Genomic DNA, 12053 nt, shown 5'->3' on the forward strand with positions numbered 1-12053 from the left:
TGGCTTCTCTTGCCACACATCCCAACATCTCCTTCCTATCCTCACTGCTTGCTTTGTGCTCCCCTGAGAAAATTGAAGATGTCCAAGGAAAATGTCCTTAGAGTCTGACACTCTATAACCCACCTGTCCGAATCTGTTCCCACACCTGGATGCTCCTGCCCGAATCCCAGCCCACCTCTTACACACTAGGCTTTCCCAGAACTCTATTCCACTAGTTTTTGCTCCATCTCCACATTATCAGTGCTTCACTTTCTATTAGGTCATCCCCGTCTGCACAAAAACGCACCACTGTCTCCCGTTGTTGAAAATCCACAAAGAAAGCAAAACTCCTTTTGAGCTCACCCCTCCTCTCCTTATTAAGCTCACCTGAGTGAACTGCTCCTTGGGGTGCCCATGACCTTCATCCTGTCCCAGCCGGTCGCCTGTCCTCAGTCCTCGCCATCCTTCACCCCTCAGCAGCTTTGATGGGGTGGATGCTGCCTCCTCAACACTTCCCTCACTTGGCATCTGAAACCCCCATCTCTAGGCTTCCTTCCTATCTCACCGAAAGCTCTTTGGAAGACTCTGCTCAGCCTCCCCCGAGGTTCCTCGTCTCCTCCCGCCCCTTCACCCCGATCTGCCCCAGTGCCCAACTCCCGGTCATCTTTCCTTCTCAGCCCATGCTCTCCCAGCGATTTTGTCTGTCTCTTGGCATCCAGGATGGTCTCTATGGCAACAGACATGTGTCTGCAAGCTAGACCTCTGTCCTGAACTCCAGAAGCAGGTTGCTCAGAATGTCCGTTTGGATGTCTAGAAAACATCTCGCATGTAATGTATCTGAAAAGGCATCTCTCCACTCAAAATCTGCATCTCTGCAGCCCAGTTCTCCCTCCCCCCCCACTCAGTTTTCCTCAGAGTAAATCGGAAATCCTTATGGTGGATGTACTACAAAGCCGGCGTGAGCGGTCTCCCACCCTCTCTGCCATCTTCTTTCCCTTCGTATCTCTGCTCTAACCATCCCCGCCTCCTTATTCAATCTTGTATGTGCCAGACCTGCTCTCACCCCAGGGATGCTGTGTGGCCGTTCATATGGATCACATAGAGGTTTATCTCCCAGGATCCACGTGGCCAACTGCCTCACCTCCTTCAAGTCTTTGCTCAAATGTCACCTGCAGGGTGAGGGCCTCCTTGCCTCCCTGCTGTACATTCCAGTTTTTCCAAAGTGCTGTTAACTTCCTAATATTGTATAATTCTCTTATATACTGTTCATCATCACCTTCCACTTCCTTCCTGCTAGAATATAAACCTCTCAAGGGTAGGGCTCCTTGAGTTGTGTTCACTGATGAATCCACATAGTGTGGAACAGTGCCTGGCACATACTAGGTACTTAGTAAATAGTTGTAGAAAGAGTGAATCAACGGGAACAGGTCTGCAATATTTGGTCAACACTGTTTCAAGGAGAATTACGTGTTGGCACAGGCATGTAAGAGCAGATGAGGGTTTAGCAACAAAACAGAACAACTAACAATGTGTCAACAGGGTTGGGGGAGTGGATTCTAGTGAAAGAGACGCAGGAAGTGCCAGAGCCTGAGGGGCTCATCTCACTGTGGAAAACTGACCACATGCAAATGAAAAAGGCTGTAAATCTCTTAAAGATAGCATTTTATCACCTTGAATAAGTAAAACCAGTGGTTCCTGAAAGGTTGATATGGGGCAAGGGTTACTTAGTCACACTGGCCAGGGAAAATCCATAGCCTGAGAACTGACAGACAGCAAGCAAAGATCTGAGAGTCGTTCTTCCAGGCCAAGGAATCAGCAAGTGCAGAGCTCCTAAAGTGGTGAAAAGTTCGAGGAATGAAAAGGCCATTGTGACTGGAGCATATTCAACAAAGATGTGCTTGAAATATCAGTATGATGTTGAAAAACATCACTTTTTGGGGGAGATGTCTGTCATTAATTCTTTTCTGCATTAGAAGAAAAAAAACGCTAACTTATTTTAGATTAGAAGATGATAATTAGGGCTTTGGTTTCTGTAGGTCAGTGGTTAACAAACTATTGGCCACCTCTGTGGCCCAATCCATCACTGCCCGGTTTTATAAATAAAGTTTTATTGGAACACAGGCACATCCATTCATTTATGTATTGTCTGTGGCTGCTTTTGCAACAACAACAAAAAAAAATATGGCAGTGGAATAGTGCAACAGAGACGACATGACCATGACTTGCTTGCAAGTCTAAAATATTTAGTGTCTGGTCTTTTCTAAGCTTGCTTATGTGTGTATGTATGTATATATATATAGTATATATATATATAAAAAATATATATGCTTATATAAGTTTGCTGACACCTGCTATAGTTACACTCCATTCAAGACGTGTGTGCATGAGTGCTCAGTCGCTTCAGACATGCCTGACCCTTTGCAACCCTATGTACTATAGCCCACCAGGCTCCTTTGTCCATCAAATTCTCCAGGCAAGAATACTGGAGTGGGTTGCCATGCCCTCCTCCAGGGGATCTTCCCGACCCAGGGATCGAACCCATGTCTCCTGTATTGTAAGCAGATTCTTCAATGCTGAGCCACCGGGGAAGCCCCTCCATTCAAGGCAGGGTTAAGTTCTTAATATAATCTTAAAATATGTTATATGACCTATATAAGAGAACCAACTATTGATTGCCCCTTAGCAACTGTTTCTTAAAAAAAACAAAACAAAACAAAACAAAAAAAAAAAACACTGACTTATTTGTTATGACCAGGTAATGAACTCATGTGATTGAAACTTCTAATCCTTGCTTCCCTGAAGTTCAGGGTGGCCTTGCCTTTCTGCATCCTGCAGATTATTCTAGGAGTTCATGTTCATCTTTTACAGCTACTCAGTGTTGTACTGGATTGGTGGATACGTTGATTGTTCCCAGCTGTTTGCAACTTTGAAAAGTTGCAACGAATAACTTTGAATGAAACACTTGGGCAAACATGTCTACAGAATATGTTCCTAAAAGTAGCACTTTGGTTCTGGTAACATTTGCCAAGTGGCCCTTCTTGGAAGCTGTAACATTATCACCATTCAAGAGTGCATGGCACTGCTACTTGCCTTGACCCTCAGTACTTCTTGTGACCTGCCTTTTTTTAATCTTTGCTGATTTGATAAGTAAAAATTGCTAGATCTGAGCAGTAATTTATGTTTTTCTTAGTAAAAATGAGGTTGAATATGTTTTTATGCGTTGGAGTCATTTGTACTTTCTTCTTGAACCATTCTTATCCTGGTCAATTTCTTTCTTTTTTTTTTTTTAATTGGAGCCCATTGTAAATAAAAGGAAACTGTCAAAGTCATTTTATAAAATATACTGCATATTGTATATACAAGGTATTGAATTTAAATTTACTTGAACAGTTAGCAAGATATTGAAGTGAAACTTGACGGATTTACCAAGCTTGAAATATTAAATTCTTACAAGATTTAGCAAAAAAAAAAAAAAAAAAGCAGGTTGTCCTTACTGTTTGGTGGGGTTTTTTGTGTGTGTGTTTTTGTGGTTGTTTGTTTTTAACTCATGTTGTAATTTTAAGCAGGCTCAGTTGACTCACTGCTAGGAAAGATAAAGAAAAGAGTGTTTACCTCTTTTACTTCCTCTCCTAATTGAGTTATATAACTATATAAGTTGGTTTATAAAATGAGTCTCACAGTTAATTTGTCTTAATTACAGATACATGTTCATCACCATTCCTTCTACCACAGCCTCTGCACTTGTTTGTTGGCATCAAGAAAAACAGGGATATTTTACCCCTGATGGGAACTTTTGGCATGCTCTCCGAGCTCTTTCTTGTTTGAGAATACCACTCTACAGTCATCCCTCAGTGTCTGCGAACGTCGGTTCCAGGAACCACCTCCTCAGATACAGAGATTTGAAGATGCTCAAGTTGCTTTATATAACAAGGCGTAGTATTTGTGTATAACCTACACATATCCTTCCCAATATTTAAATCATCTCTAGATTACTTATAATACCTCATACAATGTAAATACTGTGTCAACTGTTGCCAGCATGAAGCAAATTCAAATTTTGCTTTGGGGAACTTTCTGGAATTCCTCCCTCCCCCCCCAATATTTTTGATCTGCAGTTCATTGACTCCATGGATGTGGACCCCACAGATAAGGAGGATAGACTGAGCCTAACAACAATGTGACTTAAATTAATCTCTAGTCATTCTTTCTCTCCAAACTTTGTTGCTACATTGTCTTCTGGTGGAAAAGTCTAGGGGCAACCAAATATTTATTCTTTGTAGGTGGCTTCCTTTTTTGATTCTATGAAGAACTTTTCTGTGCCACTTAGCAGTTTGGTAACTTTTCCAAGCAAAGCTTTGTGGTTGATCCCTCTTTATCAATTTTCCTTACAGCATTTTCATTTGCAAAGTCAGTTTTTTTTTCATGCCCTTATATATTTTCTTCCAGATTGGGTTTTTCTCTGTCATTTTCCTCCTCCCTTGTGTTCTGTATTGCATTGCATCTTTTCACCTTGCCTATATTTAATGCAGGCAGTTTAGTGAAGTGCTTACAAGTAACAGATTCTAGAGCAGTGGTCCCCAACCTTTTTTGGCACACCAATTTCGTGGAAGACAGTTTTTCCACAGACTGGGGTGGGGGAGGGATGGTTTCGGGTGTTCAAGCGCGTTATATTTATTCTGCACTTTGTTTCTGTTATCATTACATCAGCCCCACCTTGGATCATCAGGCATCAGATCCCGGAGGTGGGCGACCCCGCTCTAGAGTCTTAGTGTCTGGAATGTTCTTCCACTTAACAGTAATAATGATTTGGGGCAAATTACTCTATGTGCTTTGTCTTTTTCATCTGTAGTATGTGAGTAATAAGGATGATGATCTTTCCTACCTTACAAGGTTGTTGAGGGGTCTTAATGAGATAAAGCATGTAAGTGTTTTAGGCTGACATCTAAGCATGTTTTTGGTATTAACAAGAGTCACCAGTGCTCCTGTTGATCTGGTGAACGATCATTGCTGTGCTTCTGGTGCCATTGGTCTTGCCTTGTCTCCATTACAGGGTAAGGGTAGGGGAAAGTGTTACCAAACCAGGTTCGTTGGCCAACATGCAGTAAGCCAAACACTGAGATGCCGAGGTTTGCAGCAGAGAAATTGCTCATTCACAAGGCAGCCAAGGGAGGAGGCAAGAGAACAAGTCTCAGATCGGCCTCCTGGAAGGCGAGGGGCTTGGGATATTTATTAAGGAAGCAGGGTGGTGGTTGATCTTAGGTGTGGAGAAAGATGATTTCAGGTAGGATGAGGTCATTCGTCTTCTGTGCAGGTATACCTGAGTTACTTGCTTCTTTGTGGGATGCATGTTTCAAAATGGAGGTGCTTAGCATGATCTGAGGGTGGAGTTTCTGACCCTATGCCATCAAAAGGCCATTCACTGGACACCTGTGCAGCTCCAGTTTTAGGTGGGGCTTCCCTGATGGCTCAGATGGTAAAGAATCTACCTTCAATGCAGGAGATCTGGGTTCGATCCCTGGATCGGGAAGATCCCCTGGGGAAGAGTATGGCTACCTACTCCAGTATTCTTGCCTGGAGAATTCCATGATCAGAGGAGCTTGGTGGACTACAGTCCATGGGGTCTCAAAGAGTCATACATGACTGAGCAACTAAGACACAAAAGCAGTGTTAGTTGGCTTGAACTTGAGCTCAACACAGCTGACTCCAGGTTTCTGAAAAACAACCCAGGCAACATCTTACAGTTTTCAGCTGCATGATGCTTGGAAGACAAGCAAGGCTTTTGTAGCAAGAAGGCAAGCTTGAATGGTGAAGGCAGGTTACAAGCGGAGGGGTTTTTAACAAACTGGAAGGCAAGCTCAAGAATTTGTATCAGTCACCAGTTTCGGTTAACCCCATGGGGTGCCTAATTTTGTACCTCTTGTCTTTGAGACTCTTGAGTTTCATTGTCTCTTCTGAAATTTTGTTAGTGTTTCTGGTTTGACATTCACTCTATTAGGTCACAAGCATTCACTCCTATTCCTTGGGCATCCTTAGGTTTGGGGTGATCTCCCCCCGGCATTCGGCTTGCAGCCCCGGGAGGTGGAAACCCAGGTGGCCAGCCCCAGCCCCAGCCAAGTCCTGGATTCTGGGTGCTCAGTCTTTCTGTCTTCCTCCCCAAACTTTGCTGTCTCTGTTCCCTGAGTGCTGGCTCAGCCCTCATTTTACTTCTGTCCGACTCGATTTTCAGTCAGTCCATGTTCCTTGGACTTATTCCCCTTCCAGTGACTGTGAGGGAGGGGTCAAGCATCTGTTGTACACTGTTCTAGAACCTACCATCCCTCACATGACCCACCACTTCTCAAAGTGTGTAGACTGAGGTTATGTGCCTTTCTTCATTGGTTTATTTTCTGCTCTGGAAAATTTCCTGGCTTTTATTTCACCTCTTGTTGGAAAAAAAGCACAATTCTCTGATGAGATTTTATTTTGCCATCTTTATCTGGAAATCTGCAGTGAGCTTTTAAAAGTATAAAAGAAAGATAGAAAAAAAAGATTTCGTGGGTCCAACCCTAGACCTTCCATTTCAGAGGATCTGAAATGGTGCCTAAGCATCTCCTTTTTAAAAGCCGCCTGGCAGCTCTTAGGAACAGTCAAATTTAAGTCTAGTGTTTTTATTAAAAGATGTGTATTTTCCTCCTACCCATTAATTAGCCTATCTGAAGAGCAAATATATAAAACACTTGTTTCTCAGAAAGATCTCATAAATTTAAAATTACTTTTGGTGGTTTATTTGCTTGCTTATTTTTAAAATAACTTCATACAAATAGGGCAAGAAAGCCCATTTCGAGAGAATGGAAAGGCAATTGCTCCTTTTTTTTTTTTTTTTTTTGTAGTGGTCCCTGACAGAAGTATCTTTGGATCTGAAGTTCTCTTCTAGACCTCTTAAGGTTTTAGTTTTCTGTTAGCATTTATAGAGTGAATTATTCATTGATGCTTTTAAGAAGCGTTTGAATGCTATATACGTTTAACATTGTCAAAGTGATGCTCATGCACAGAACTGGACCATCTTTACTGGAGATCACCCACAACAGGTCTTTAATCCTGTTTGGGGTTTGACTGGGAAAACGGAACTATAAAAAGTACTGGTTTCTCCTGGATCTCGTCAAGCTCTGCTTCGTTCAGTTAGGTATAAAATTTGAACTATTTTTATGGCTAAGGACTGGAAGCTAAAAAGAAAGTGTGAGTTTAAATAAACCTCTATAATAACAGTTTTGAATGGGTTTTTATATAAGGTGTGAATTTAGAAGTGGCATTTTTCCATTTGTAGTTTATGGTTAGCAGAAGAAATGGTCAATATTTAAAACCATGCACTAAAAATAGCTCATGAAACCTCTAGGCTTTTCAATAGTGCAGATCACATATATGCTGCTTTAAATATATTTGCAAAAGAATCTATTGATTATCTAGTCATCTGCTTTACATGGCTCCCCTTTTAATATTCCTGGTGCATGTAAATTGGAGCTACTGTTTTTATTAGATCTATCTTTTTTTTGGCTGCACTGGGTCTTCATTGTGGTGTAGGGCTTAGTTGCTCCAAGGCACGTGGGATATTAGTTCCCCAACCAGGGATCAAACCCACATCTCCTGTATTGGAAGGCAGATTCTTAACCACGGGACCACCAGGGAAGTCCCCAAATCTTTAAAGATGAAATGTGGTAGACCAACTCAAAGAATTCCACTGTGTTTTCGATATGTAAGATTTCTCTTTTCTGCATTATTGTTTTTCTCTAAAGCACTTGCTTTAGATATTTAATATTTAGGAAATCTTGCTTCTTCACAGTCTTTTGAGTCTAAATCTACCAGACAATCTTTGCTGTGAGAGTGTCAGTAGAGAAAACACGATGCGGTTTAAGCACAGGTCATGTGAGAGCAACCTCCAAGTCAGTACATTTTTCTTTTATCAGTTTGTCTACTTTTAAATTGTTGTGTACCCCTGCCTTTTTAAAGTAATTGCAGCAATCACTATTCTATTGGGTGATATATATTCCCTTGGAATTTCAAAACTGTAAGGGACAAGAGAGGTCGTTTCACGCCCCTGCCTCGGGGTTTTAGAGATGAGGAACTGGAAGCACAGACTTGCCCGTTGATTTCTTCGAGGTCACGCCACCCAGACACATGCTCTCTGGATCCCCAGAGCGATGCCCTTTTTACTGAAGTCCTCTGCCTCTCGTGCCATCTAGTAACACCTGTTGGAGATGAACTCACGTTTCACTCTGTCTGTAAAATGTACCATGGTCAAAATTGCAAATTTATTACTGTATACTTCTCTAGGCACATCTGTAGATTCAGGGGAAATGAAAGAAATTAAATGTGAAATAATGAAAGTAGCTACTATGAAAGAGGAATAGCAATAGGGAATAAAAAGAGAAGTGAATAGTGAAATGGTGTCATTTGGAGAGTCTCACTGTGGACCGCTAGTCACCTCCTAGGACTGTTCTTTCTCCTCCCCTTCTTCTTTTTTGTAAAAATTGAAGTATAGCTGGTTTACAATGTTGTATCCATTTCTGCTGTATAGCAAAGTGACTCATTTACACATATACTTACTGAGTCACTTCTTTTGCGTATTTTTTTCCATTATGGTTCATCCCGGGACATTGAATATAGTTCCCTGTGCTATTCGGTAGGACCTTATCATCCATTCATTCTACAGGTAATAGTTTGCATCTACTAATCCCGAACTCTCCATCCATGCCTCCCCTTCCCACCCTCCCCTTGACAACCACAAGCCTGTTCTCTGTGTCTGTGAGTCTGTTTCTGTTCATAGACAGGTTCCCCTGTGCCGTATTCTGGTATTTGCGTTTCTCTTTCTGACTTACTTCACTTAGTATCATAGTCTCTAGGTCCATCCATGTTGCTGCCGATGGCATTGTTTCATGCTTTTTTTATGACTGCATAGTATTCCATTGTGCATGTGTACCACACCTTCTTTATCTACGGCTGTTCTTCTAACTACAGAAGCCAAAATAGGGCCTGAGAGAAATCAATCAGTGGAGCCATTGGTGAATTTTCTTTTTTCAAGATCACTCTTAGTTTTTATGAAAATTTAGGCACACGGAATGTAGAGGGGAGTATTTGGATTCTTGACCTGGAGATGGGATTAAGAAGAGAGATTAGAGCAATTTTGGCTAATCTGAGTGTGTTCAGTGTGAGCCTGCTACACAGGTTAAAAGTTCTCCTAGTTAAATGTCTTAGCATAAACATCCCTCCAAATATTGTTTCTACTTCCTTCAAGGAGACTTATCCACACAAGTGGTTTTCATTAGCTCTTTGAAAGAGAAGCCACACAGCCTTGAAAACATGCCCTTTGAATTTTAATTTTAAACATTCGGACCCAGTCCGCATGTTTGCCTTGGATTTAGAGCAATAATGTTTGACTGAGGATGAGTATACGGGATGGTGACCTGGTAAGAAAAACTACCCCAGCTCAGTGCTGTAAATAAAAGCCACTGCATAGAAACCCATGGTCTGCCCTCTCTAGTTAAATAATGTCAGGTCTTAACATCCAGGTAAGTGACCAGCTGGTGACCGTGTCTATTCTTATTTGCTCTATCTGTAGCTAAAAGATTCAAACCTATGCAAGTCTTTCACGTTGAAAGATGGAAGGAAATAAATGGATTTCAGCTGTGAACATTTTGTGACTTTTTAACTTCTAAACAAAAACACTACCTTCATCTTTTATCCCTGATTTCTCAATTATCTTTCTGTATAAGGTGACATGTCTGCCTTTTTGTTTTAGGAATCTATCAAAGAAATACCAACCTAAAAAGAACTCGAAGGAGGAAGAAGAATACAGGTGTGTTTATCATTGATTGTTATGTGGCTGTATATATATGTCATTGGTGATGATTATAAAGGAAATCTACATATATTCGGTAGATGTAGGGTATCTACAAAGACAAATTGCATTCCTCATTCATATTTATGTCAATTTTTAAATTGGGGGAAAGACAATAAAAACTTACTCAAGTAACTTTTCTTATAGAGGCGCTAGACCTAGTCCAGATTGTTTCAATTAAGGTAATTAGGAAAAGCTTAGCCTATAAGCAAATACAGGAAGTGTGGATGGACTGTGCACTCTACATCTTGATAATATCAGGTGTCTCATTCATCCAGGAAATATGTCCGTTTCAGACAGCAGTTAAGACATCTTAACATGAATAGCGCAAAAGTATCATCTCTAATTTAGATCTAAATATCCATGACATTAGTACATATAATAGGTATATGTATCTTGGGTTTTACCTGAGCTAGTAACAAAGCCAAATGTTGCCCGATATAGAGCAATTTGGCTTCGCAAAATGAAAAATGTTCCAGTTGTAATTAATTCTGCTCCATTTTGATGAGAACACCCTGATGTGTAATGAATTTGTCAAGACCCTATGGGACCTGGAGGCACATCACCCTGATATTAATGTTACTTACTTTTTTGCTGGCGGGAAGCCGTTTGTGAGAGGATGTGCCCTGTTTGAAAAGGAGTGGTGTGTGTTCTGTTCTGTAGGTATACGGCTTGCAAAGCCTTCCTTTCCACCCTGAATGAAATGAACGATTATGCTGGGCAGCATGAAGTCATCTCCGAGAATATGACCTCTCAGATCATTGTGGAGTTAGCTCGCTACGTCCAGGAACTGAAGCAGGAGAGGAAATCGGTAACTAAAATTTGTTTTTCTTCATAAGAGGTGGGGCAAAGATGATGGGACTATCCCTCCAAGTTTTTGTTTGTTTGTTTTTATGGTTTCCTGTACTATACAGTAAATCCTTGTTGCTTATATATTTTATTTATTTTTTGACCATGCCGCTAGGCATGTGGGATCTTAGTTCCCCAACCAGGAATCAAACCTGTGTCTCCTGCATTGGAAGTGCAGAGTCTTAACCACTGGGCCTCCAGGCAAGTCCCTCCCAAGAAGTTTTAAAGTTAAATGAAACCATATGAGACGGTGGGTCTTATATTGTCACCTTTGAGAGGCATATAAAAATTCCAGACCCTATTCCTAGAAAGTGTTTCTAGGTCTTTATGTACAATTTCAAGGGTCCATTATATACTCTGCAACTCATCTGTGGGCCCCAGAATACTAACCTCTTATGATGAATTTAAATATATTTGAGTCTCTGGGACATACAAGAGTAAGCAATATAATATGGTGTCTGCTGTGTGGAATAAATTGTATTAAAATAAATGCTTATAAGGAGTTCAGAAGAGCCAGAGAGATGGCCTCAGTTACAGCCACTCTGTTCCCTGGCTCATTCATTGCCATCTAATAAAGGGCTTTTTGTTCCTCTCATCACCATTACAGTGTTTGCATGACTTTTATTGTTAACAAAAGGGAAAAATGTACCCTCAAGGAAAGTGTATTCATAGTCAAGATTTTGACCAAAGAGATTTATCATTAAGCCATGGTCTGTATCACTGTACTTTGATTGATATGAGACACGTAATAATTTGTTGTAATAAAATACCAAAGTTGGCCAGTAACATGCTTTTCTGATGCAAAGAGTCGACTCATTGGAAAAGACCCTGATGCTGGGAAAGACTGAAGGCCACAGGAGAAGGGGGCGGCAGAGGATGAGATGGTTGGCTGGCATCATGGTTGGCTCAGTGGACATGAATCTGAGCAAACTCTGGGAGACAGTGAAGGACGGGGGAACCTGGCATGCTGCAGTCTGTAGGGTCACAGTCAGACACAACTGAGAAATTGAACAACAACAAAATGCTTTTCTGTATAAATTTGAGTCCTTCTTTGAGTGCTCTGGAGATATATGAGCCAATAAGACTGATAGAGTTTTTGCTGAAATGGAGGAGACATTAAATAATAATGACCAAAATAATTATTTAATTGCAACTGTGGTAGTCTCAACAAAGTTAAAAAAATATATATACAAATGAACATATAATGGGAACACCTGACATGCTCATGCTCCAGATCAGGGGAAAGTTCCCCAGAGGACTTCAGGGACGAGTAGGAGTCGCCTGGGACAAAGATTCAGTAGAGAGAACAGCCGTGCAAAGGCCCTGAGGCAGGAAAGTATTTGGAACAAAGTTA

General features: G+C 41.1%; 1 protein-coding gene across 22 annotated transcripts in view; it reads left to right on the top strand.

The window, feature by feature from the left end:
* FNBP1 (formin binding protein 1) overlaps window positions 1-12053 on the top strand; it is a 133406-nt gene that overhangs the window by 49240 nt on the left and 72113 nt on the right. For all 22 annotated transcript variants that reach the window (XM_043916591.1, XM_043916589.1, XM_043916590.1 and 19 more), the window contains 2 exons: window positions 9752-9808; window positions 10514-10661. In XM_043916591.1, the coding sequence (XP_043772526.1) occupies window positions 9752-9808; window positions 10514-10661 (205 nt within the window). The remainder of the gene's footprint in view (window positions 1-9751; window positions 9809-10513; window positions 10662-12053) is intronic.

The sequence above is a fragment of the Cervus elaphus genome, chromosome 11 (assembly GCF_910594005.1).
Source record: "Cervus elaphus chromosome 11, mCerEla1.1, whole genome shotgun sequence".
Taxonomy (NCBI): Eukaryota; Metazoa; Chordata; class Mammalia; order Artiodactyla; family Cervidae; genus Cervus; species Cervus elaphus.